This window comes from Neoarius graeffei, chromosome 12, assembly GCF_027579695.1.
Source record: "Neoarius graeffei isolate fNeoGra1 chromosome 12, fNeoGra1.pri, whole genome shotgun sequence".
Lineage (NCBI taxonomy): Eukaryota > Metazoa > Chordata > Actinopteri > Siluriformes > Ariidae > Neoarius > Neoarius graeffei.
In genome coordinates, this window is record NC_083580.1 from 58,427,625 (window position 1) to 58,455,334 (window position 27,710).

At 42.9% G+C, this 27,710-nt stretch overlaps 1 protein-coding gene across 1 annotated transcript; it reads right to left on the reverse strand.

Moving 5' to 3' along the window:
• Positions 1–17,008: 17,008 nt before the first annotated feature.
• LOC132894965 (polyadenylate-binding protein 1-A-like) lies at positions 17,009–27,025 on the reverse strand. The gene is made up of 7 exons (XM_060935111.1): positions 26,951–27,025; positions 26,369–26,557; positions 19,044–19,213; positions 18,865–18,952; positions 17,616–17,749; positions 17,386–17,436; positions 17,009–17,220 (listed from the first exon to the last, which is right to left on the reverse strand). The coding sequence occupies exons 2-7, from the start codon at positions 26,550–26,552 to the stop codon at positions 17,140–17,142; spliced, it is 708 nt and encodes a 235-aa protein (XP_060791094.1). The 5' UTR covers positions 26,553–26,557; positions 26,951–27,025; the 3' UTR covers positions 17,009–17,139.
• Between the last annotated feature and the right edge of the window lie 685 nt (positions 27,026–27,710).

Consider the following 27,710-nt stretch of genomic DNA (forward strand, 5'->3'; position numbering starts at 1 on the left):
GTGGTGTAGTGGTTAGCGCTGTCGCCTCACAGCAAGAAGGTCCTGGGTTCGAGCCCCGGGGCCGGCGAGGGCCTTTCTGTGCGGAGTTTGCATGTTCTCCCCGTGTCCGCGTGGGTTTCCTCCGGGTGCTCTGGTTTCCCCCACAGTCCAAAGACATGCAGGTTAGGTTAACTGGTGACTCTAAATTGACCGTAGGTGTGAGTGTGAATGGTTGTCTGTGTCTATGTGTCAGCCCTGTGATGACCTGGCGACTTGTCCAGGGTGTACCCCGCCTTTCGCCCATAGTCAGCTGGGATAGGCTCCAGCTTGCCTGCGACCCTGTAGAAGGATAAAGCGGCTAGAGATAATGAGATGAGATGAGGACTTTTCAGTAATGTACTGGCTGCAACCTTTAAAAACTCATACCTCTCTCTTTCTCTACCCCCTCTCTCTCTCTCTCGCACACACACCTACACCCCATTATGGAATAGAAGATAGATAGAATGCCTTTATTGTCACTATACACATGTACAATGAGATTAAAGCATCTCCAATAACAGTGCAAACAGCGTGAAGAGAGGGGAAGGGGGAAAAAGAAAAAAAATAATTAATTAAATAAATAAAATAAAAAGGGGGGGGGGTGTAAGGTGCACAGTCTGAGGTGTATGTGTTGTGTTACATATTATGGAGTGAGGTATTGCACATATAAAGTATTGCACAGAGACAGTCACATTATAAGATAAAATATTACACATGATGAAGTATTGCAAGGTAAGGTAAGGTGCACAGACTTGAGGTGTGTGTGCTGTGTGTAAGGTGCACAGACTTGGTGTATGTGCTGTGTGTAAGGTGCACAGTCCTGAGGTGTATGTGTTGTGTGTAAGGTGCACAGACTTGGTGTATGTGCTGTGTGTAAGGTGCACAGTCCTGAAGTGCATGTGCTGTGTGTAAGGTGCACAGTCCTGAGGTGCGTGTGTTGTGTGTAAGGTGCACAGTCCTGGTGCGTGTGCTGTGTGTAAGGTGCACAGTCCTGAGGTGCGTGTGTTGTGTGTAAGGTGCACAGTCCTGAGGTGCGTGTGCTGTGTGTAAGGTGCACAGTCCTGAAGTGCATGTGCTGTGTGTAAGGTGCACAGTCCTGAGGTGCGTGTGCTGTGGGTAAGGTGCACAGTCCTGAGGTGCGTGTGCTGTGTGTAAGGTGCACAGTCCTGAAGTGCATGTGCTGTGTGTAAGGTGCACAGTCCTGAGGTGCGTGTGCTGTGGGTAAGGTGCACAGTCCTGAGGTGCGTGTGCTGTGTGTAAGGTGCACAGTCCTGAGGTGTGTGTGATGTGTGTAAGCAGGGATCCCAGACGTCCGCTATTTAGCAGAATTCCGCTATTTTTCTAGCCAAAGCGGTGGTGGTTTTGGGTTTTTTTTTAAATCTCTTGTATATCCGTTAAAAATATGTTTGTTTAAGTAAAATGACCAGCAGAATACGTTCTGATTTGGTGTGCTTGTTTAGCGATGTTTTTGTCAGCTTTGTTTGTTCTCGTTGACATTCGGGAACACTCGGAAGTTAAATTGATGTAAATACTGCGAGACTGTACGCGATAGAACGAGAAAACAATATGGCTGCGCCCATTTGCTAGAAAATGTGTTTTAACTCCGTTCGTGCTTTTGTTTCTAATGCGTTGAACTTAATTCAATATGCAGGGCTGTGAAATTTCTGCGGATTCTGTCGCGAAAAATATCTTCACAAAACGTCTATTTTTGCATTAAATCATTGGGGGGGTCTAGTCGGTTTTAATCGCCTTGCACGAGACCGGCGGCTTAGTACAGCCGGACTCGCGGAGTTTTATGCCAGCTGAGCGTGGAACACGTCTTGACTGCGACTCGTGCATGACAGAGCTAAAAATAGCTATTGCGTGACCTGGCACCGCGTACGTGAATTTTGTACTTACAGGCTGCAAGATCAGACATAGATAAGATGCCATCAAAAAGGAAAGCTAAGGAGGTGTTTGAGAGAGATGCAAAGAGGGCTAGAAAAGAACACACAGACAGACTGAAGGAAAAGATGAAAAAGAACAAGTTTGCAAAACTGAAAGAGATGGTGTTAAAGAAAAGAAAATTAAAAGACTTTCATTAGATGCTGTTTGACAGACTATGAACGTTTTGTAAATAGCTTTAATAGAGGAATGCAAATACTATAGAACTAATAACTAATAGCCTTACTGAAAGATGAATTGAAAGAAATAGCTGGGAGTGATGCAAAGAGGAATAGCAGGAGCCAGAAGTAAAAGAAAAGATGTAAATAATATATTAGATAAGAAACATTAGTTTTTTTTAAACTTTTGCTCTGTAGACAAGAGACATTGTGACAGATTCTTGGAAAAAGCCAGGACATAATACAAGAATTAAGTGTAATTTGGAAGACAACAGGTATCTCTCACTTAAATATTGAGCATGATTTTTCACAAAGTCATTTTGAAAGGCCTATCAAAGTTTTATTTTATTAACATTTCTTTAAATTGTTATTTACACATTTTTTTTTACTTTTATTTTTGATTAAGAGATAAAATACATAGGCACTTATTAGATATTTCAAGGTATTTTACATGGAGCTTTCATTTTAAAAGAGAAAACTGTTGATAGGTATTTTATATGGCAAAATGAAGACCAAGACTAGTCAAATATTTACTTGTTGAGATCAATTTTTTACTTGCAGGAAATGCTCAGTATACACCATATAACACCTAAAATGGCTTGGTGTCTGGGGCCCTGCAGGCCCCAGACCCCCGGCTTATGCTGGGGGGCTGTGCCCCCCAGACCCCCCCCCCTTTTCCTCGGATTTCTTATTTACAATTTCACAGCCCTGAATATGTCGTGGAAAAAAGATATCGTCCATAAAAGAGATAGCAGAACAGTGTCCGGGTTAGAAGAAGTATATTCTTCAAAGCTACATTTTCATCTAATTTTTATAAATAACAATTTTTTTTTGCCACTTATGTCATTGATTACAAAATATGCCATCAAATAGATACACATTATTGTTAAATTCTGTTGCTTTTCTATGTTAAATCTATGTAAAAATGTGTTCTATAGCATCTTTAAATGTTAAAATCTCAACAGCTTCAGGGGGCTTGCAGTCCCCTTGACCCCTGCTGATAGTTTCTTACATTTCTCTATTTTTTTTTCAATTACTGCTGGGATCCCTGTGTAAGGTGCACAGTCCTGAGGTGTATGTGTTGTGTGTAAGGTGCGCAGTCCTGAGGTGTATGTGTTGTGTGTAAGGTGCGCAGTCCTGAGGTGTATGTGTTGTGTGTAAGGTGCACAGTCCTGAGGTGTATGTGCTGTGTGTAAGGTGCACAGTCCTGAGGTGTATGTGTTGTGTGTAAGGTGCACAGTCCTGAGGTGTATGTGCTGTGTGTAAGGTGCACAGTCCTGAGGTGTATGTGTTGTGTGTAAGGTGCGCAGTCCTGAGGTGTATGTGTTGTGTGTAAGGTGCACAGTCCTGAGGTGTATGTGCTGTGTGTAAGGTGCGCAGTCCTGAGGTGTATGTGCTGTGTGTAAGGTGCACAGTCCTGAGGTGTATGTGCTGTGTGTAAGGTGCACAGTCCTGAGGTGTATGTGTTGTGTGTAAGGTGCACAGTCCTGAGGTGTATGTGTTGCGTTTCACATTATGGAGTGAGGTATTGCACAGAGAGAGTCACCTTATAAAGTACTGCACATTATAAATTAGTAAATAGTAAAGTAAATAAACTATAATGTCAGAGCATATCCGAGTTCAGGGCGGTTATGGCTTTTGGAAAGAAGCTGTTTTTTAATCGATTTGTCTTTGTCCTGATGCACCTGTAGCGCCTCCCTCAGGGCAACAGGTCGAACAGATCAAAGCCAGAACAATGGAATTTTGAAGATTAAGGACATTTCAATAATGTACTGGCTGCATCCTTTACAAACTCACAATCCCTCTGTATCGGTCTCTCAACCACTGTATTGCCTGTCACTAAATGGCTCTCTCTCTCACTCCCTCCCTCCCTCCCTCACTCCCTCACACTCTCTCACACACACAAACACTCTCTCTCTCTCTCTCTCTCTCTCTCTCTCTCGTACATTTATCTTGGCATCAGTCTTATCCCATTGAAATGTAGAGGTTTCGATAGAGTAATATCCATTTGTGTTGTAGTTCTGATAACAGTAAGATCATTTTGTATCTCTGGTAATGTGTATCTGGTAATATGGATCCATTTGTGTTCTACTTCTGATAAGAATAAGATCATTTTATATTTGGTAATATGTACTGTATCTGTGGAGTAAAAATAATAATTGGATTTCAGATATCCTTGTTTTATTAAAATATGGAGATTGACTCTTAAAATTGTCTCTCTCTCTGTCTACTGTCTCTTCTTCTGTTGTTTGCCTTGTCGCTCTCTCTCTTTCTGGTTTGATCTGAGCAATAAACACTGTCAGAATTTTGGCAAATGCTGGAGTAATCTCAAACCTGTTTCACTGTGGAGCTTATTTGGGGCACACTGTTAGTGGCAGTTTGCTATCTTTTTTTCTGAATTTACAGCAAGGAGATATGGCATGTGCCAAGACCATTATTCTGTGTGTTTCAAGACTGACTTTTGAGGGCCCCATGTCTGTATTTCGCCTAGGGCCCCAAAATGGCTAGAACCGCCCCTGTTAGGCTTAATTATATTGCTGTTTGCGAATGAGGCTGCGGTTTAAGTTCTGAAGTCCCAGAATATAAGTTTATCAGATCTGGTAGCCCATTCAAACGTATATAAACACAGTTTAGCTACACAAACAAACGCAGAGACAAACGTGAAAACACCTGTGCCGCCATCTTGGATTTTCGCCCGTTGTTAGGTTGATATAAGTATTATTCTTGATCAAGAAGGCAGTAATTTATTAAAATGGTGACAAAATTAAGGATTAACTTAAGGTTCAGTTAAAAATGACCTTCTGTCTCGGCTGGACATTGTTTGGGAACATTTTGTTTATTTTTTGATATGAGAGAGGTGTCTGAAAGATTCACCAAGGTCTGTTTTGGTGTCAGATTGAAACTCTGATATCTATCTGTACCTTACTATCATCAGAAATATGTTATTATATTATGATTGATTCAAGATCATTACACACTTCTACATAGACGCACACCCATTACACACACACACACAAATGAAGACAAAACATAAACACAGAGATACTATAAGATGTTTCCAAGAATGTTTCCATTTTGACGAAGTGACTGTGCGAATAAACTGGCATGTGAACTCTCTGGTGTTCCCCTGTCTGTTTCTATCGACCTGTTTCATTCGTCCTCGGATCTGAGGGGGGCCCACGAAGGAATCGGGGTCTCTGACTGGGTTGAACCCCAACAATTTGGTGTCAGAAGTGGGATACTGCCAACCAGGTGAGTAAATTATTTTAATTTTTAATTTATAATTGATTGGTTAGACTTCCGCCTGGTTGGTAGTAATTTAAAAAAAAGAAAAGAGACCCAGTTGTTTATAATTCTGGTTATGTTCTTGGTAAACCTTGTGTAGAGGCACGGGACGTTTGGGGAACCTCGTAGACTCTTGTTTACGGGACGTTACGGGGCTTGGAAGAGCCACGGGAAGATTGGTAAACCTCGTAATGTGTTTACGGGAAGGTGACCCTCGTGAAGTGAAGGAGCTGTCACGGGAAGAGCGCGCTTTTAATTTTTGATTCCTTCGTGCAGCCACCATGGGGGGAAAAATTTTATTATATTAATTGTATTATTGTATTAAGGTACCCGGACCCCAAGAAAAAACCCACGGGATTGGATGTGGTTTAGCATTCTACACAGATTCTAGACAGTTTGGCCGGCTCAGTTTTGATTTATCCTCATCCAGGTATTTGCAATCTCTGGGAGCTGTGTAATGTATCTTTAATTGTTTTAGCATTTATATAAGGCATTACTGGATATGCACAAAATAATGAAACAACAAATCAGTACTCTGGACATGAACAGTCAGAACTGTGTTCCTGGTGTGCATAAATGTCAAACCTTTGGTCAATCAAACCGGTATAACCAACTTCCAAAATCCTTATTTCCCTTATAAAATCCTTATAAGATGCAAATTAAAATTATTTACCTAAAATTTGAATGATAATTAACAATAATATATCCCAGGTACTTTTTATTCAATATTAATAATAATAAACTTTAAGAATGAATACAAAGCTTCAATGTTTGACAAAAAAACACAAAGTGTAAATGGTATGTGCTCTTTTATCATCGTGGGAATTGATTATAGCTCTAAATAAATATTGAAGGTGTTTTTTTTGTTAAAAAGAATCCGTATAACTTTATTTGTACGCCCGTATACTATGTTTATTGAATCAAATCCGTATAAAATACGGACATTCTGTATATTGTGCATTATGATCTCAACGAAAGCTTCACTGAATCGATTCTTTAGAACAAACTCGCATGCGTGTGAATCAATTTACTTGATTCACTCTTGATTCTTCAGAAACTACGGAAACCTTATTTGTATTCCTGTTTTCAAATTGTAAACAATAATCACACTTTCATGCTGTATGAAATTAAAGTATGAACTTTCCTCAAACCATTACGTGTGCATGAACTCAACAAATGCAGCGTCTGTATCGATTCGCTCGATCGAGTCATATGTTTCGTCCCGAAGAAGATCCGAATCGTCTGTGAATCTCATCACTGTTAGAAATCCAAGAGAAGAGATCCTCTTCCCTTAACATCTCATCTCATCTCATCTCATTATCTGTAGCCGCTTTATCCTTCTACAGGGTCGCAGGCAAGCTGGAGCCTATCCCAGCTGACTACGGGCGAAAGGCGGGGTACACCCATTCACACTCACATTCACACCTACGCTCAATTTAGAGTCACCAGTTAACCTAACCTGCATGTCTTTGGACTGTGGGGGAAACCGGAGCACCCGGAGGAAACCCACGCGGACACGGGGAGAACATGCAAACTCCGCACAGAAAGGCCCTCGCCGGCCACGGGGCTCGAACCCAGGACCTTCTTGCTGTGAGGCGACAGCGCTAACCACTACACCACCGTGCCGCCCTCCCTTAACATCATCAGAGGAAAAATCTGCTTCTTAGTCAATTAGTTTCAGCGTTTGGTGAGTAGATCATCTGTATTTTATTTTATATTCCTTGTGTGTTGATAGTCCGAAACTTGTAACTGGAAAGTTATCAGGAAAGTCACGAGTGGTCTGCGAGGTGATCTCTGAACAGGTCCCTGAGCAGTCTACAAGACTATTAATGTGTTTTAATAATTAATAGTGCAGCTATTAATGCAGTTTCATGTCTAGATCTTATAAATGATGAATACGAAGTATGTGACGGCAAAATAACATGAGAACTCCAGTTCCCATGATGCTTGTGAACTGGGCATGCGTACTGGATAAAAAAAAAAGCAGCTCTTTAGGGCAAAACTCTCGTCTCATCAGATTTGGGCAGTAATTCTATGCGTTCAGACCTTAAATAAGGAAATAACTGTACAAGCAAATACAACACAAAAACCATTTTTAAAACATTCACTTAAATTAACCAGACATGGTAAAAACAGAAGAAATATATTTAAGGCTTAGAGTTTGATTAATTCAGCCAAATCAAATATCACTTTCAGATTTGAAGATATTTATCAGGAATCATTTTTAAAATATTGAGTATTATACCACTTCCTGTTTAAAGGCATAATAAAAGGCATCAAATATATTTACCCTACGTGTGAATGGAAATGCCGAAAAGTTTAATGTTTAACCTAATGTTTAATGTTGATCTAAAACATTTTAAAACTGATCGTGTGGTGGTCTAGTGGTTAAGGATTCGGCGCTCTCACCGCCGCTGGTGTAGTGGTATTTTTATTACTCATATGTAATTCTAACCTTTAAATATCCTATATACTCCTGTTTCTAACGCGTTTTAGCGAAATGTGGACTTGTCTGGGAAGCATGCAATTAGTTCAACAGCGAGCTAACCCGCTTTTTACTTAATTTTTGACATTTTTTGAATAATTGTCGTCCTATTATAAATAATATTTTGAATAATTGTTCCGTCTCTAGGTGGCATGGTGGTGTAGTGGTTAGCGCTGTCGCCTCACAGCAAGAAGGTCCTGGGTTCGAGCCCCGGGGCCGGCGAGGGCCTTTCTGTGCGGAGTTTGCATGTTCTCCCCGTGTCCGCGTGGGTTTCCTCTGGGTGCTCCGGTTTCCCCCACAGTCCAAAGACATGCAGGTTAGGTTAACTGGTGACTCTAAATTGACCGTAGGTGTGAGTGTGAATGGTTGTCTGTGTCTGTCAGCCCTGTGATGACCTGGCGACTTGTCCAGGGTGTACCCCGCCTTTCGCCTGTAGTCAGCTGGGATAGGCTCCAGCTTGCCTGCGACCCTGTAGAAGGATAAAGCGGCTAGAGATAATGAGATGAGATAATGTTCCGTCTCTATAGTGTCTCTTTCTCAGTCAGCATTGAGATAGGGCTCCCAGACTGTTACTAATATAAACAAATAACTCATGCAAGAACAGCAGGCAAGGACAGCCACAGAAATCTGCAATGGGCAGAGAAAATCATTATTTTTGGCACTTTCTCACAATAATAAATTTAATAAGTAATCTCTTTATATTACTAGGTAAATTCCATATACATAAAGTCGAAATGTCCAAGACAACCAATTCTCATTCTCATTAATACTGTTAATTGAATTAAAAATGTATTTTCAGTCTCTGTCACATATCGAATCCAACAAAAGTGCTTATCAGCTATTCAATTTTATTCAAATTACATTCAGTGAAATTGTTTGTCATTTCAATTTGCCCTGTTTTTTATCTCCTTATCTTTCTTTAAACTTATTGCTACTTATGAGGCTAAGCTTAACCATGTTCCTCCTAATTTTGAAATATTGATATGAAATGCTCTGATTAATTGTTTGCTGAAGTTTTAAACCTCCATACTTTTGCCTTTAAAAAACACAGAGGATATGGAATGGGGTGGCACGGTGGTGTAGTGGTTAGCGCTGTTGCCTCACAGCAAGAATGTCCTGGGTTCGAGCCCTGTGGCCAGCGAGGGCCTTTCTGTGTGGAGTTTGCATGTTCTCCCCGTGTCCGCGTGGGTTTCCTCCGGGTGCTCCGGTTTCCCCCACAGTCCAAAGACATGCAGGTTAGGTTAACTGGTGACTCTAAATTGACCGTAGGTGTGAGTGTGAATGGTTGTCTGTGTCTATGTGTCAGCCCTGTGATGACCTGGCGACTTGTCCAGGGTGTACCCCGCCTTTCGCCCGTAGTCAGCTGGGATAGGCTCCAGCTTGCCTGCGACCCTGTAGAAGGATAAAGCGGCTAGAGATAATGAGATGAGATGAGATATGGAATGGATAGGCTTTTAATGTATTTAGTTAACCATAATTTTTTTCAGCAAGAAACAGAGTTAACAGAGTTAAGTTGTTTATGTTAGGCAGTACCTCTCTCTCTGGATGTCATCCTACAGTCTCTTCTCGAGCAAGGCGTGGTGAGACACTTTACACAAGATTTACGTAAGATTAATTAATTGATTGTTTCTTCTGTAATGTCACAGGTTCCTGCTCATCATTGCTGTTTTTCCATTAATGAAAATTAATGATCTCTGTTCTGCCTTTTTTTTTCCACGCACATGAGGAGATAGCGTTTGGACTCAAGGTTTCATTTGACTCTCCTGCTGTTTTTTTTTTTTCAGCTGTAATTCATAACGTGCTCTGTGACCTTCTCCCTCCCTCAGGACTCTGTGGTCTGTGTGTTCTGGTATCTGCTGAGTCACCAGAAATCTGCCAAGACACTGACACTTGCGCCTGCTCCAACATCTGGCACATAAGGGCTTTAAGGTTTCCAGAACCAAGCTGCAATATTGTATGGACACTTAAGTATTTGAACTTTTGAAGTTTTGAACTTTCTCAAGGCTGTCATTCTAGACACAAAACGCCCTGCATCTCCGTTCCGCAATCTCTCATCACGATCCACTGCAACATCCTTTGACCTGGACTGACGCTATGGTGGTCGCTTATCACTCCCTCAAAAGCACCCTTTGTTCCGCCCCTGGGTTACCTGCTCACTTCAAGCCCTTCCACCTCTATGCCTGTGAACACCAAGGCACAGCCTCTGGGGAGCATGAGGGGGGGAAATGCATCATTGTGTGTGATGACAGCTGACATGAAGGAAAGCATGGCTTCTCTTCCCAACATGAGAGAGGTAGGAGGAAAGAGATTTGGTAATGAGCTGTTGATATTTTGCAGAGAATTCCGACCGACCACCCATGAACTTCGCCGCCTACTCATGATCAAGATGGGTACAGATTGGAACAAGGTTTCCAAAGAGTGGCCGGAAGCTGACCAGCGAGCGACTACACCAGACTGGAGCGCGGCTGGCAATGACTGTTCAGCCTGGACCTAGAGGAAGAGGTCGAGGTAGGGGCCGAGACAGGACGACCTGGAGTGACTCGTCCTGGATAAAAGGTGCAACCTGCTACAACTGCAATCAAAAGGGACACATTGCTCGAGATTGTCTCCACAGTAGCAGGCAGAGGCCCTGTGAGGAGTACAGCAAAGCAGACTGATGGGCGGACTCCGGGAACGGGCCCCGCACAGAGAACGGGGAGGTAAAACACACACCTGATGATACACATAGACAGGAGCATTCACATAACATTAAACACATTAGTAGCAGCACCTGCATGCAACAGCAAGACTACACAGAAACGCCCGATACACCAGTCCAAATAAATACACGTGAAGTTGCATTAAGTTTGTTAAAATACACAACTACTCCCTTTTCTAAACTCCCTTGTATGCCCCTCACTGTGTGTGGGCATGTGTTAACCTTTTTAGTAGATTCTGGAGCAGGACACTCAGTGATACAACATGGGGTACTTCCAGTAGACCCACCGCTCAGCTCAAATTCTATTCAGACAGTGGGCATCTCAGGACGACCTGTAACCGAAACTTTCTCAGTCAACCTCCCGTGTAAAAGCGAGGGAGGAATAGTTATGTCCCGCTCATCTTACATACATGTCCAGTAAATTTGTTAGCACGTGATTTAATGTGCAAATTAGGAGTAAATCTCACGTCCACGCCAGATGGACTAACTATTGAAGTAAGTGAAATGTGTGGTGTGCAGTATGGGTTTGGAAGCCCCCTGTATGTGTATGTCTGGCGGCTCTGCTCAGATCAACTCACACAAACTCCCAAACACCTTGTACAGCTCGCATACTTGAACACCTCATCAGTTGACACAGATTATATGAAAGAGGAAGATTTGCATTGTACAGCACATGTTCACCACGGGCAAGATGTAGAGTTTGAAAAGACTTGGTTTGCAGACCCCCATGCACATGAAAGATTGACTCTCAAACTATGTATTGGTCTAAACATTATTGCGCTGTGCAGGTCCATTTTACTCGTTGGCCAAACAGCTGCATCAATGTTCATCGCAGTGTTCTCAAACATGTTATACGCGGCCTCGTGTCAGAGGACTTTGAGGTCGACTGCTGCCAACATGATTTCTTAGACATCATTAATTCTATATCCCATGTCTCATTAGCAAGGCCACGAGCCGCCCGTTGGAAAGACATGGGGAAGTGGGTCAAGAACTGTGCAGCCAATGACAATGAATGGTCCTGAACAGAGGACCCTAGTGTGTTGTTTTCTCAAAGGCTTGGGGCCTACAAGCAAAGTCAGGCTGTGTGTGTGCATGTTAAGCGCAGCGTAATATTAGCCACTGATGACTGGGATCCTGGGGACCCCGGCCATAGTGGCCTGTTTGTCTCTGTTTCCACAGGCATAACTCCAGCAGAGGTGCACCCCAAATTGGCGGGAGTTCCAAATTCCGTTTGGGCGAAGGGTAAACATGATGTAGGCCTAATAAAGAATGCTGAACCAGTGGTGATCACCCCCAAATCAGATTTCAGGCCGAAACAGACCCAGTACCCACTCAAACCAGAAGCAATCGCAGGTATAAGACCGGTCTTTGATTCGTTGCTGAAGGCAGATGTAATTGTCCCTTGCCAGGACTCTCCAGTGCGCAATCCTATTTTTTCCAGTTAAGAAGGCAAGAAAACCATCCCAGCCCGATGAGTGGAGGTTTGTCCAAGATCTGCAAGCAGTCAATGCTGTCCCGCACGCGCCTGACATCCCTAAAGAGTGCTCTGCAGACCACACCCACTTTGGGACTGCCTGACCCCAATAAACCATTTGTTCAAAGTGTAGATGAAAAGAAGGGTTTTTATGACCTCTGTTCTTTTGCAGAAACATGGGGATAGATTGAGACCTGTAGCCTACTTCTCCAGCAGGGTGGATCCAGTGGCAGCTGGACTTCCTGTTTGCCTGTGTGCAGTTGCTGCAGCTGAAAAGGCGGTAACTGCTTCCAGAAATATTGTGGGGTACTCTAACCTCACCCTTTTGGTCCCACATGCTGTCTCCCTGCTTCTGTTGGAGAAAAGACGTCACATTTGTCAGCACAGAGATGGTTGAAGTATAACACTGTCATACTTGATATGCCTAACATCATTGTGAAACGTTGTTCTGTTCTGAATTCTGCCTCTCTTCTCCCTATAGAGGACGATGGAGAACCACATGACTGTGTTGCTCTCACTAATGATTTTTGTTCCCCCAGGGCAGACTTAAAGAGTGACCCTTTTGGAAAATCCAGACATGGTCCTCTATGTGGATGGTTCAGCCTCCAGAGACTCAGAGACAGGAAAGAGCAAAGTAGGTTTTGCCGTAGTCTCAGATCACGAGGTCCTCAAGGCGTTGTGTCTGCTCTCAAACCTGTCGGCGCAGGCCGCAGAGCTCTGTGCCCTTATTGAGGCATGCAAATTGGCTGCAGGGCAATCTGTCAATATTTTTCAGTAGGTAAGTATTTGGCGTTGTGCACGATTTTGGCACCATTTGGAAACAGAAATTTTCTCACTAGCACAGGATCTCCCATTGCACATCATAAACTGGTCTCTGAATTGTTGGATGCTGTTCTACTCCCTAGAGCCATTGCTGTGTGTAAGTGTGCTGCCCATACTAACAATACTGATCTTGTGTCTCAAGGGAATGCCAGGGCAGACGCGGCAGTTAAGTGTGCAGCCTCGGCTTCCAGTTCACTCTCTAACCTTGCCTTTCCTCAGGTTTCTACCCCTTGTTTACAGCTAGCGGACCTTCAAAGCACTGCCACCCAGGACGAGAGACGAGTCTGGAAACAGGCAGGCTGTATCCTTGCAAACTCGGTCTGGGTTTGTCCCTCGGGCCGTCCCTGTCTACCAAAATACATGTTCCCTTTCTATGCAAAATTGGCACATGGGCTCACCCATGTGTCAAAAGGGGGGATGGTAGCAGAAGCAACAAAGAGATGGTTCACAAAGGGGTTTTCAAATTATGCTGCGAAATTTTGCAAGCAATGCTTGATATGTGCACAACATAATGCAGGTCAAGGTATCAAACTAACTCAAGCAGCACACCCAATACCAGACAAACCATTTGATCATCTCCAAATGGACTTCATTGAACTGACACTTAAAAATAAACTAAGCAAAGCTTGTGCAGAAACAGGGCTAGGATGGACAAAGGTCCTCCCTGTAGTACTCACACAAATGAGGATGCAAACTAGACCTAAACATGGGTTAAGCCCATTCGAAATTCTGTTTGGACGAGTACCCAACACGGGGATAGGGCCAGCTCAAGAAACACTGCCAGACACCACACTGTGTGATGATGCAATGTTGAATTACTGTGCAACGTTGTCCTCTGCTTTGAAATCTATCCACAAACAGGTAAAGAAGCACTTCCCAAACCCGCTGAGGGACCTCTGCACGATCTACAACCAGGGGATTGGATCGTGGTGAAGGACTTCCAACAAACCAAGTGGAACAAGCCACGGTGGAATAGCCCATTCCAGGTCCTGCTCACGACCCCAACGGCAGTGAAAGTCACAGGCAGAGTGACGTGGATCCACGCTAGCCGCTGCAGGAGGGTTCCTGAACCGGCTGAGCAGGAGGAAAAGAAGGCCTAAGTGACCCAGACGCTGACTAAAGCTCGTGAGGAAGAAAGGCATCACTGCATGGAACAGTGCAAGTATCACATCAATCACGCACGCACCCTCAATAGGGAAGAGTATTTCGGTGTCTAGCTGATAGATAAGCCTTAGGGTTTCGAGTTTCCTCCAAGTCCCGGTGAGGTGGGACGAGGGCTGATAGGGCGTGCCCGCCCTCTGAGCACCAATACACGTCAAAAAGGGCAAGGGTTAACTCGGTAACATCATTGAGGCACTGAACAAGATGCGCAAGGTTGCTGAACAATTACGAGCAGATGAACGTGGAGGAGTTGAAGACAGCTGATCGTGTTAGTTCAGTGGATGGAAGACTCTGATTCTATCCACCATACCGGTCCTGGGCTTAGTGATTGTGATGCTATGTTTGCTCCCTGTTTTCTGTCAATGTTGTATGCACTGGCGCCATCTGTGGGGGGGCACGGACCTTTTTGACCCCCCAAAGATAAAGTTGGGGGGGCAAAAACACCCCAATAATGAAACGTGAAAAAGTAGTAAACAGTACAGATGAATTCATGTTAACTGATGATTGAAACCAACTAAACAAATAATAGCCTAGCTTTGAATGCAAAATAAGTAATCTATAGAAACGTCACCTAAAATGTTATGATCGGACATGACCCGCCCCCTTTTCCGCTTGCAATAGAGTGCTCCGAGATGATGCTAAAAGCAGTAACCATGCGGTCGGCGCGGCCATCTTGGAAGTCACTCGCTCCAGAGCGCTCATAGAGTACACATCATAGAGTACACATTCACCAATTCGTTTCCGCGTTAGAGGGCTTAGAAGCTTTGATTTTTTAAGAATTTAGACATCTGAAGTGATGGAGCACTACTGTGATAGTTTAGATAAGCAGGCACGGGAGCGTTATGCTGAGAAGGTACGTTTCATTGGGAATGTAGATCCATACACTGTTAGTGAGAAGGAATGGAAAGCTGACCCCAGCTTGTTGCCGCATAATTATTATCAATTATTTTAGTCAGTGAATAAAATGTAGGCCTAGTATGTAACTTGTACTAACAGCATGTGTACATAAACATTACTAGGCCTAGATCTTAAATGCCATTTGATGCAACAATGCACTGCAGCAGACATAAGCTACCTAATGTGACAAATATATCCATTAATCATTGCTGAAAGTACATAGAAAAGATAATAGTTTGTATCACATTTATTTTAGTAACTATGAAATTCAAGACAATTTAACCTACCTGTCACAAAGTGATCAGAACAAATCCGGATACAGTCAAGTTGTCCTAAATTTGATCGGTTAATGGCAGCCAGCCACTGTCGTCTCCTCCGCTCGCTTTTCTCCTGTGCTGCAATTCCCTGGTTAGTCACGACTTTAGGGAGTCTGTGGAAGCTTTTGCCACCCTTTTCCCCCCGGCTACTACAGCCAACAATGACACACGTATTCGGCATTTTGCTTCGCTGAGCAACAACAATGCACTGACACAGCGACGTTTGACTTCCAATATGGCCGCCGCCGGGTTCGCGCTGATCTTGAAGCACTCTATATTCCAGTGGTTGGCAGTGAGTGATTGACAGGTTGCACTCCGCAAAATTTACACTGCGTAGCACTAGGCCTACGTGGCCCAGGCAAAAAAAAAAACATAAATAAAATGGTTCGTTGCGTAGCAACCAAGGCAGCACTACTGAGGCGAAAAGTTCTGTGTGGCCTCCCGCAGCCATTTTCACTGAACAGTGAACATAGAAATGAAGCAAAATGGACAAGTGGATTATCCAAACCAATAGGCCGGCAGCCACCAGCAATGAAGGTGATCATGTTGTGCAGAATTTGGACACTGGAGTCTGTGTTAAAGCCGATGCGGATATATAAGTTTAACGCGCTTAAGCCTTTTTATGGAGTATGGTGCACTTTTTTTTTGCACTATTCTTGTCAGTTGTCTGCCGAATTCGTCTCAAAGAAAATTGCATTAAACTAAATTTGTTTGTATGAAACACAATTTATTCAATAATGTTTAAAGTCGTGAGATTTTTTTAATGCATCATAATAAGTTATCGTTAAAATGGGTGCTTCCCACTTGCAACGGTGAATAGTAATGAATGAAAATGACTTACAACTGAGTCTTTGATATTCAACTACATACACTGCCGACGTCATGACGTCACGGTGCAAGAACATAATTCTGACCCCCCAATGTTGACATGAAGTTGGCGCCTATGGTTGTATGTCTGTATTTCAGAGGCAGCTGACAAATATCAGTTACCAGATGGTGAAAATAGACTCTGATGACGTGCCTGACTGGCCTCCAAACTCACATGAAGACTATAACCCACCGTTCGATGACATCAGCACAGTTGACATGAAACTAGTCCTGACTTAAAACATTTTCATTATGACTGTTTCCTGTTCTATTGTTTCCTGATCCTTGTGTGTAGCTTGCTAGCGTTAACTTAAGATCTCTGTCTTATAAAAAACAGCCTTAGCATTATCCCTGTACACTCAATGATGTGTTAAGTCGAATCTCTCTGGGAACTCTTACCACTGAAATTGTGTACATTTTTTTCTTTTAGCAATTATTATCCTATAGGATAAAAAGGGGGGAGAATGTGAGGGAATTTTAATGGATGAACATTATTATTCTCTGTGTTTCTGTATGTTGAACTAAAGTGGCTTAGTTACTGAGAAGAGATGTTTTTCCACATGCTGTAACCGCTTTTCTGTGCCCTTGGTGGTAATGAGCAGGGTGCTTGAGTTCGTCCTAACTACGCATCTTCTCATGATGTAATCACCTTTCCTGACCTCGGTGGTGATAAGCAGGGAGCTTGAGCTCTCCCTAACTCGCATCCGCCTGCACATACCAGAGCACGCCAGGTGCACTCATTAGTAAAACTTCATAGAAAATCTTGAGCCAATCACGTGACGACACAAGCAGTGAGCGAATGCGTTCAGAGTATAATAGATAACATTCCTAAAACACAACTCAGAGTGCGCGTACTCTCGGCATCATCAGAAGTGATGTCTTCTTCTATTCTTCTCTTTCCTTTCCTATTTTATATATCTTTTATATGATCTACTGTAATAAATAACTGAAAAGACGACTCCTAAGCGTTCTGAAGTGTTTATTAGGAATTTCCATTACGGGTGCAGTGTTTTTTAAAATCTATACTCCTTCTTCTTCTTCTTCTTCTTCCTTCTTTTCTTGTTCTCGTCACCGAACAGCATCTTGATGGCTTCCTGTAAGAGAAGTGCACAAGGTCAGAAACGACTCCTGAACATTTTTGATCTCTGTGTAAACTGTGATGTGACAAAACGTTTCAACAGAAATCGAATACAAAATATAATTGTGTCTCTCAGAACTGAATTTCAGCAGATGTCCAGTTTTTATTAAAAGATCCTCACCGGCTTGAGACCAGCTTCCCTCGCCTTCAGGATCGCGTCCATTTCATCCACCTACACACAGAGAGGGAGAGGAGGAAAGAGGGATTGGTGGGTGGGGTTTTGTTTCCACATAGCCAAAGTTAATTCATCATTTCAATATCAGACGTTTTCAAGAATCAGAGATGAAACACTCTGTAAATTGCTTGAGTGTGTGTGTTGGTGCAGTGTGTGTGTATTGTGTGTGCGCTCACTTTGGCATACAGGAGCTCAGGATCGCTGATCATATTCATGATTTCATAATTGTTCTGGTTCCCTGCAAGCATCCAGGTGATCTTATTTGCCAAGTTCGGGTGGATTTTCTCAACGAGAGGCAACAAGTGATCATCTGCAGACAGACAGAGAGAGTGAGTGAGGTGTGAGAGAACAGAAATCGAGTGAATGGTCCCAGCCATCCAATCATGTAACATGGGCGGGGTTCAGGTGCCAGACTCTTTCTATTCTCGATTATTGAGGAACAAAAGCAAGACGAGTTGAAAGCAGGTGCTTGGAGAAGTTTTCGATCTCGACAAGGAAACACATCGCAAACCATAATGGGGAGAAAAAAAAAGGTACCCTATGGGTCCATGTGGCTACTGTTTATAAATAAAATAGTTTTCTGATCCCATGTCCATACAGTAAATATAGCATATATACACATGTTATCAATTCTACTCGCCTCATCTCTTGCAAGCATCACCAAACTGCGAGCAGCATCAGGGCTTGGAGTGTTTTGGTTACCATGTTTTGTTTAGTGTATTTTGTTCTAAATGCAGTGCTGTGAACTCGATCTATTTTCAAAATAGTACGAAAGCACTTGTTCATGAATTGTCTTTGAAGCATTATTTAGAACTAATGAGCACATTTTGTTTCACAAGTGGAGTGTAAAGACTCTGAAATAAAAAATACAATTAAAAAATTAAAGCCAATAGCAGAAGTTTGATATTGGCTTCTCAAGCTATCTGCCAAAAAGCTAAAAAAAAAAAAAAAAACTTTCAAAACCTTTCATTTGACCTTTCAGAAGGACCAAACAAAAGCCATGATAATCAAAAAGGGACATTTTCTTCAAATGAACACCACTTACTCGATATCGAATCAGTAGCCTTGGTGAACCACAAGGTGAATTTCGTTTATCTTTTTATCTGCCCATTATCTTACAACACTACGAAGTTATAACGAGGTTTCTCTTACTCCATTTCTGGTTCTGATTGGTTCTGAAGTCTATCAAGAAGTAGAACGGGTAATCGAACTTGATCAGGATAAGTGCTGATTGGTTACGAAGTCTCACTATTGTTACACTCATTCTTACAACACGATGACATAGTGGCTACTGCCTCGCTTCGCCTCTTTGAGGCAGTGGCCACAAAAACAAACAGTGGATTATACGCTGAGCTGCAGAGCAGGAGTGTGTATGAGCCAGATGTTGGTGTGTGTTTTTTATGCGTGTATGAGTGTGAAACTCACGCGCCATCTGGACTTGTTCATCTACAGGACATGATTCCAACATGTAGATGGTCAGCCTTTTCCCAGCAGATGGTGATGTGGGTCGATCCTGGACACAGAGGAACTCATTTTTCTTCTTCTATTATTATTATTATTATTATTATTATTATTATGACTCATTACTCGTGTTTTGTTCTTACTGTTGCGTCCTTGTCTGGCTGAACTTCACTCACAGCTGACACAGCTGTAGGAGGCACTGCATCAGTTGTGGCTGGAAGTTCTTTTGCAGCTGAAACTGGAACCACAACTGGACTGCTGTCCCCAACTGCAGCTGTCTCAACAGCTGGGACGCTTTCCAGCGCTCGCTCAGCTGAAGGAACAAAAACACATCACAGCTCATTCATTTTAGTGAAAAAAACATTATCGGTATCAATTATACTATGTGCATGCAGTCAGATTCAGAAGTACTGGCATCCTTGGTAAAGATAGGTCAGGTTATGAAAATTTGAATATTATATATACACACACAGTATATGGCTTTACATTAACTTTTTTGCTCACCGGCCACTGTGGCTAGTGGTTTTCCTGAGTCACTAGCCATTCAGCCTTTTCACTAGCCACAATTTTGTTGCCAGGAAATCGAAGTTTTTTATTCACCATGATATGTTAAAGTTCGGGCGGCACGGTGGTGTAGTGGTTAGCGCTGTCGCCTCACAGCAAGAAGGTCCGGGTTCGAGCCCCGTGGCCGGCGAGGGCCTTTCTGTGCGGAGTTTGCATGTTCTCCCCGTGTCCGCGTGGGTTTCCTCCGGGTGCTCCGGTTTCCCCCACAGTCCAAAGACATGCAGGTTAGGTTAACTGGTGACTCTAAATTGACCGTGAGTGTGAATGGTTGTCTGTGTCTATGTGTCAGCCCTGTGATGACCTGGCGACTTGTCCAGGGTGTACCCCGCCTTTCGCCCGTAGTCAGCTGGGATAGGCTCCAGCTTGCCTGCGACCCTGTAGAACAGGATAAAGCGGCTAGAGATAATGAGATGAGATGTTTGGCAGCGTATAATGTATCTCTACAATAGCACTCAAGTATTCAGTGCTGTTAAGGTAGCTCCCTATATGAAAACATGCAACCAATTCAGACAAAAATATAAACAGAGTATTCTGTTTATTGAACTCAAATTCAAGTCCCTTACAATATGAAATATCGTATGATATGAAAAATAACATTCAGTACAACTGAACTGATTCTAATATTAAAACAGGGGCGCAGATAGGATTTTTGAACTGGGGGGGACTGAGCTGTCAGCAAATGATTCCATTTTGTGTATATATACTGTATATATACACTACCGTTCAAAAGTTTGGGGTCACTTTGAAATGTCCTTATTTTTGAAAGAAAAGCACTGTTCTTTTCAATGAAGATCACTTTAAACTAATCAGAAATCCACTCTATACATTGCTAATGTGGTAAATGACTATTCTAGCTGCAAATGTCTGGTTTTTGGTGCAATATCTCCATAGGTGTATAGAGGCCCATTTCCAGCAACTATCACTCCAGTGTTCTAATGGTACAATGTGTTTGCTCATTGCCTCAGAAGGCTAATGGATGATTAGAAAACCCTTGTACAATCATGTTAGCACAGCTGAAAACAGTTTAGCTCTTTAGAGAAGCTATAAAACTGACCTTCCTTTGAGCAGATTGAGTTTCTGGAGCATCACATTTGTGGGGTCGATTAAATGCTCAAAATGGCCAGAAAAATGTCTTGACTATATTTTCTATTCATATTACAACTTATGGTGGTAAATAAAAGTGTGACTTTTCATGGAAAACACAAAATTGTCTGGGTGACCCCAAACTTTTGAACGGTAGTATGTATACATGTTATTTCACCTCCCTCACTGCCATCACCAGGAATTCCTGCAGGCCAGGACAATGATAACATTTTAACATAGCCTATGGAAATCCAAAGTTTACACATTATCATCACGCACAGAAATTGCAAAACTAGTTTTAAAACCGCTAAGTTCCAACTGTTAAACATAGCGAGAGGCTGGGCTATGTGTGTGTGTAAAGTGTAAACCAGTGCATCCTGACTTTCTAACTATGCCTGTGTGTTGCGTGAGCGGCAGTCAGTCAACAACTCTTCGCAAAGTTTCCTTATGAAACAATATGCTCACTGAAATTATGGCAGGGAACGCCAGATTAAACATTAAAACTGCCTTCTGAGCACTGTATCTACAGGCTACCACCGAAAGAAGGAGGCTACCAGAAAGGCATCTCTACTCCGTATGATTTTACTTTCACTATGACATTACTTTGAACAGACTATTAAAAAATTGCAAGGTGATATGATAAAGTAAGGCACAGTTTACTTACAGTCGTTTTTTTTTTTTAAACAATGCAATTGTTTTCTGCCTTTTGGCACCCTTCATCATGCCGTGTTGGGGTCCTGAACTAGGAGGAGCTGTCCCCGATATGCCTGTCAAACTTGTTGTGGGTAACCATAGCAACCAAGCTCGAGCTCGCAACCTGTGCAGTCTACGCAGTTGCAACTATGTACGTACTGCTGTGCACCTCAATAAACCGAATGGTAATTAGTCTTTTGATTTTTCCGTGAGGTTTGCCTTATGCAAAGAAAGACAGCATAGACCAGGGGTGTCCAAACTGATCCATAAAGGGCCGTGTGGCTGCAGGTTTTCATTCCAGCCATGCAGTAACACACCTCATTTGGCTTATTCAATCAACTGACACACCCACCCTTTAATCAAGGGTGGGTGTGGCTGCAAGTATTTGACTGTGTCAAGACAGTTCAGTTGATTGAATGAGCCAAGTCAGGTGTGCTGCTGCATGGCTGGAATGAAAACCTGCAGCCACATGGCCCTTTATGGATCAGTGTGGACACCCCTGGCATAGACGTTTTTTCCTCCCTATAAGTGGGGGGGACCGAACGAGGTGAATTTAAATCTGGGTGGGACGAATCCCCCCTGTCTATCTGCGCCCGTGTATTAAAAGTCCAATTCAAAACATTTATCATTGAAAAACATTTGATGTTTTGATATGCAAGTATTATGTGTATTATCAAGTATTATTATGTATATTATGTATTATCTATTAATAATGTGTGTGTGTGAACATGTGTAGAGAGAGACATTAAATGTCCTCATTATATTCATCATCAGATGAGTCTGAATGGTCCATGAAAAATGGTCTTCGTGACCTGAGGCTTCCAGCAGGCCATAAGTTGATAGCTGGGGTGAGATCAACTTCTTTCCAATCGCATGAACGTTTCTAAACAGCAGTTCCAGCCTCTCCAGCTCAGCCGACTTCATGACAGCCAGGGACTGAAAGCAATGCTGTCCTGTAGTGACCAGCCGTCTTCGCCTGTTTTGATGTTATAGTACCGGTGTTTTGACTTTTCGTGGTCCTTTATAGTTTTGAGTTTAAAATTACTGGTGCCCGTCTTTGCCAGAGTTTCTACAGCAGGGGTGTTCAAATTGATCCATAAAGGGCCGTGTGGCTGCAGGTTTTCATTCCAGCCATGCAGCAGCACACCTGACTTGGCTCATTCAATCAACTGAACTGTCTTCACACAGTCAAATACTTGCAGCCACACCCACCCTTGATTAAAGGGTGGGTGTGTCAGTTGATTGAATAAGCCAAATCAGGGTGCTGCTGCATGGCTGGAATGAAAACCTGCAGCCACACGGCCCTTTATGGATCAATTTGAACACCCCTGTTCTACAGTCTTCACAGTACATGGTATTTTCGGTTTTGCTATGAACTAGCCAATCTCACCCGAACTTTCATTTGTCATTGAACTGTCTTATCTTCCTGTTAGTGTCTTGTTGATCTCCATGGCCGCAGCCAGCTCTGAGGCCCCCGCGGTCCGGACCTCGGTCATTTTTAAGAGCTGAAAATACATTGGTACGCTAAATATTCAACTGGATAAAAAATAAAGAATAACATTAAAACGTCTCCGTAAAAAGTGCATTGTTAATGATGTTAAACGCTGATTCTGTCTCTGTTTGGTGTGCGCGGCTCTGAGACCAAGAACAAAAAAGCGAATGAGCGCATGCGTGACTCGGGGGAGGAACGCAGTGCAGGAGACACGGGGTTTCCATGGTAACCATCAGCGCACTTTCATGAAGCTATTAAATTTACATTTTCGAACTTCGTAGTCAGCTGGGATAGGCTCCAGCTTGCCTGCGACCCTGTAGAACAGGATAAAGCGGCTAGAGATAATGAGATGAGATGAAAAAATAAATATATATTATTTCCCAGCTTAAGGTCAGTCCGTATTGTGAAATACTGTGACCTCGGCCCAGAGGCCTCGGTCAGTATTTTCAAGACCTCGGTCACGGTATTTCACGATACGGACCCCCCCCCATCTGGTAAATAATACACACACACGACGGTACTGTTCCGTCCTGGGTTATGAGAGATCTGTTACACTGATTCTGACAACATGATGACATTGTGGCTACAGCCTACAAAAGAAACAAACAAACAAACAAAAACTCTTACAAATGACTAGGTACGCCTTTTCGACCAACAGGGAACAGGTTCTTGAACCAATTCCATTCAGGATTCTTTGAACAAGAACAGAATCCGTTCTCTGTGGGTCGAAAAGGGGTAACGTCCCAGTTTGGTTATACTAAACATAGGCACGAATGGAACGCTGCTCAGCCAATCAAATTAGTGAGTCTGTATATTACTGAACTGTTGTATAATTAGTTAATTAGCTGATTATAGCTGAACCAGGGGAAAATGGTGCATTCCAGGACCACATTCAGGAACCTGTGGTGTAATGTGAACGTGGCCATGCCTCTAGTGGCTTTCCATATAGGATGCGCCATCAAAACCCTATATTCAACATCTTGAAAGAGGCTCAAGAGGAGCTCAAATGACTCTCTGAGCAGATCGGGTTTACTTTTCAGGTTTACTCCGGACTACATGTGCAGCAGTGCAGTTGTAGCCTGCCTTGTTTGTGATTTTAAAAATACAGTAAATCATTCGATAAGCCAAAGCAATAGTGTGGAAAGTTTCAACTTATGTTTGCCTTGGATAACTTTGCCTAAAACATGGTGGTGTATCCTGATTTTTTTTCTCCAGAATGTTTTTTTTTTTTTTTTTGTCGGTGTAACGGATGCCAGATTGTTAATGTATCTCAGTTCCATAGGCTACATGGTTAGGGGATCTTTTGTCCTCATTGCTTGGGCCAGATCAAACCATTAAACAAGCTTCAATTATTCTTACTCTTGCCACATACATGATTTTTCTTGTCAAAACTGATTATATTCAGTTCAAACACCATTAAAAGTAACTTCAGGAATAGATCTCTTGTGTGATGTGTAATTCACCCTCTCATTTAAATATGGAGAAAATGTTTTGGCGCGCGCTTTGCGCATCACGGACCTCGGTGATTTTAAAATGCTGCTCCGGCCCTGATCATCTCTGCCCCTTTTTCCCTGAGCAGCAGGGTTTGAAACGCCAGCTATATGCCGCCACATAGTGCACTTGTCAGTCGTCAGCAACTTTGTTGCTTCGTTCATTAACCGCAGGTTACCGTATCACTGATTTTACCTGACACGTTAAAGTACGTTCTAAACAATTCTAACATGTTGTCAGAATGTTTACGCAGGTGCTCGGGAGTTGTAGGCGCGTAATGTTACATTGCAATGCGTTTATTATATCAGATTAGGGTGACCACCTGTCCCGCATAGCGCGTACAGCATTTGAAGCCGAATTTATGCGTCCCGCAAATTCAGAACGTGTCCCGCATAATCGATGCTTGCTGAGGGGGATGTCGCTCTCCCCGGGCCACCCAGGCAGCCAAACGAATATTACTTGACATTTCAGCACACCGCCGTCGCCACTATAGACTGTAGAACAAAACCACACACACACACCCCTCACAACTGACTGGTTGTTGTCAACTTTTTGTTGTTGCCATGACACCGCACTCATGTGCACAGACAGTGACGAGGGACGCAGGTGCAACGCATGCATCGCTTTCATATTAAAAAATGGAGAAAGGTACTGGGGAGATGGCAGGTGAGGCACCGCCACCTCCAGTTAAAAAGAGAAGGTGTATGTACAGGAAAGAGTGGGAAAATGAATATTTGTGGCTGAAAGGGGTTGAGGGGGATACCGAGAGGGCTTTCTTTGACCTTTGCAAAACATCTTTCTCAATCGGACATGCACACTCTAAAAAATAAAGGTGCTTCAGTGGTTCTTCAAATCTCTGGATGGTTCCATGGAGAGTCAAAACTCTATGATGAACCATTACATTATGCGAAAGGTTCTTCACATTGGAAATGGTTCTTCAGAGCCTGGCATTCTCTTACCATTTGCTGGTCAATGCACATAGGCTATGTTTACACAAATCTGTCTTCACTGCTCAAACAAATGGTTTAAATGGTTCTTTAAAGAACTGTTGCATGAATGGTTCTTTGAAGCCCTGAAAAAGGTTCTTCTATGGCATCGCCCTGAAGAACCGGTACTGGCCCCATTATTTTTTAGAGTGCATGCATGGATCTTAGTCCCATGGCGGGGAATACGATGTGAAACGACACAGGCTCGCGGAGACTCACAAGAAACGTGTGCAACAGAAAGAAACGTCTAAATCTATGGATGCTTTCCTCCGACCTAAAAACGACTCTCTAGCTGACAAAGTGGCTGCGGTTGTGAGTTAAGAGACTTTTTCGACTGTTTCTGTGGTGCTGAGCCACTACAATTCCTGTTAATCCACTGAAAACTAAATGGAGACTTGTCACTATTCCTGCTGTACTGATGCACTGCAAAGCCTCAGACTCAATATTATATTATGATTGATTTAAAGTGAATAAATTGTAATAGAAAATAAATAAAATTGAGTAGCTTCAATAAATCATAAGTGGAAGTGTGTCTCTCAAGTCATTGAATGGTCAAAATATTATGAATGTTTATGAAAAAAAAACACATTTGGTGGCCTGTTCATGACCATACATCACCAATAACAGCAGAATAGGGTATTATTGATATACCATGTAAGGTAGTATGTGCTAGAAATGGGTAAACCACTATCTGTGAGTCTTCCAGCGGCCGGCGCGGCGCATTGGGGGCGGCGTCCCACATTGTCCCTCAAAAACATACCCCTTGTCCCCCCTTGGGCTTATGAGCAGGTGGTCACCCTATATCAGATGCCTTCAGAGAAAACTACAATTAAAATATATTGTCGTACCACAGAATAAACCACCCGCCAAAGTGGCTAGTGAGACTAAAGTCATTACTCGCCAAAGCCCAATTTTACCCGCATTTGGCGGGTGCTAATGTAAAGCCCTGATTTTATATGTATTCTAAGAGAATTTAAAAAACTTCAAAAAATTAAGCTTTTTAGAGGCACAGATTTTAACTTATCCATGTATGAAAGCAGTAACATCATGCATAAATCACACATGGATCCTTGAGCAGGCTATAAACTGGTATTAAAAATGCAGAAATAGTGTCGGGAACAGCGTTCCCATGTCTTTTGTATGGTTTGTACTGTCTTACCATCAGCTCGATGCAGAAAGTTGACGAAAGTGTAGCCGCGTGAGGAGAAGGTCTTCTTGTCCCTGCACATGTGGACAGAGTGAACAGGTCCTGCACGGCTCACCATCTCCACCAACATCATCTCGGTGACATCAGGGTGCGGATCACCCACATACAGTGAGGTCATTGTGGAGTTTGAGTTCATTTTACCTAGAGAGAGAGAGAAATCAGACTTTCAGTGGTGGAGAAAAGCAAGGAGACCAACTGAATGATGGACAGAACATTGTCAGCATCGACACGGTAACCTCCTGTTTTAAACAGACAAAGCTGAGGATAAGTACACTAAAATGCATTTCTCGATGGAGACTGGAGGAATCGTAAAACGTAAGGACCTAAAGGCTGAAGGTGGGTTTCCCAAAAGCATCGCAGCAAAAAGATTATCAGTAAATGGTAGAGCAAGCAGCACAATGCACTCTCTGATCAGTATGAAGGTAAAGAAGAAGGAATGAGAATACACAGTTATGAGATTAGTGTGTGTCGTGTTAGTAAACTATTAAAACTTAAAAAAAATACACATCACTCAGTTAGTACAAGGTGACTTACTACGAAGGAGAAGATTAAATCGCTGGAAACTCGCTGTGAAGGTTTGTGTCGCTCTGAAGCTCTGTGTGGATGTGTGGCTCTTATATAGCTGCAGATTTTGAAACATAACTAATTAAACTGTTTCCATTTAAACTAATTGAACTAATTAAACTGTCTGAATCATGTGACCTGGGTTTTCCCCTAAACTTTAGGGGAAACCCCAGGTCACGTGACCAGGTGACATCAGCTCCCTGAGAGAGAGAGAGAGAGAGAGAGAGAGCATCCTGATCGCTCTGTGTTGCTCAGTAGCCCATTCATTTTGCCATTTTCACTTCATTCTCAGTCAGGTCTTAACAGCATTTATTGGTCACAAGCTGCATGAATATTGTGACAGTGAATTATGTGACAAATAAATACTGTTCAGACCTGACTGTAAGAGAAAGATAAACTGAAATAATTTCCGTAAAAATAATTATAGCAGTGGGAAAAAAGTCAGGAGAAACTTGTCTTGGGGCCAGATATGACGGTTTAACACACAAACCAAATCCACGCGATGTGAGGGGTAAGATGGCGGCCAGATGGCTTCACTCTGACGAGCCTGTGAGCTCTCGGTCCGGGAGAGAAGATGTAAAGCCACACACACAGAACACTGAATGGGCTACTGAACAAGACAGAGCGATCAGGATGCTCTCTCTCTCTCTCTCTCTCAGGGAGCTGATGTCACCTGGTCACGTGACCTGGGGTTTCCCCGAAAGTTTAGGGGAAAACCCAGGTCACATGA

Bases quoted from the DNA above. Each gene is read 5' to 3' on its own strand.
- LOC132894965 (XM_060935111.1), bottom strand. From the start codon at position 26,552: ATGAACTCAAACTCCACAATGACCTCACTGTATGTGGGTGATCCGCAC. The intron at 19,214-26,368 runs GTAAGACAGTAC...TTGTTCCTTCAG, and splicing joins CTTTCTGCATCGAGCTGATG to CTGAGCGAGCGCTGGAAAGC. The intron at 17,750-18,864 runs GTGAGTTTCACA...GTCTGTCTGCAG, and splicing joins TGAACAAGTCCAGATGGCGC to ATGATCACTTGTTGCCTCTC.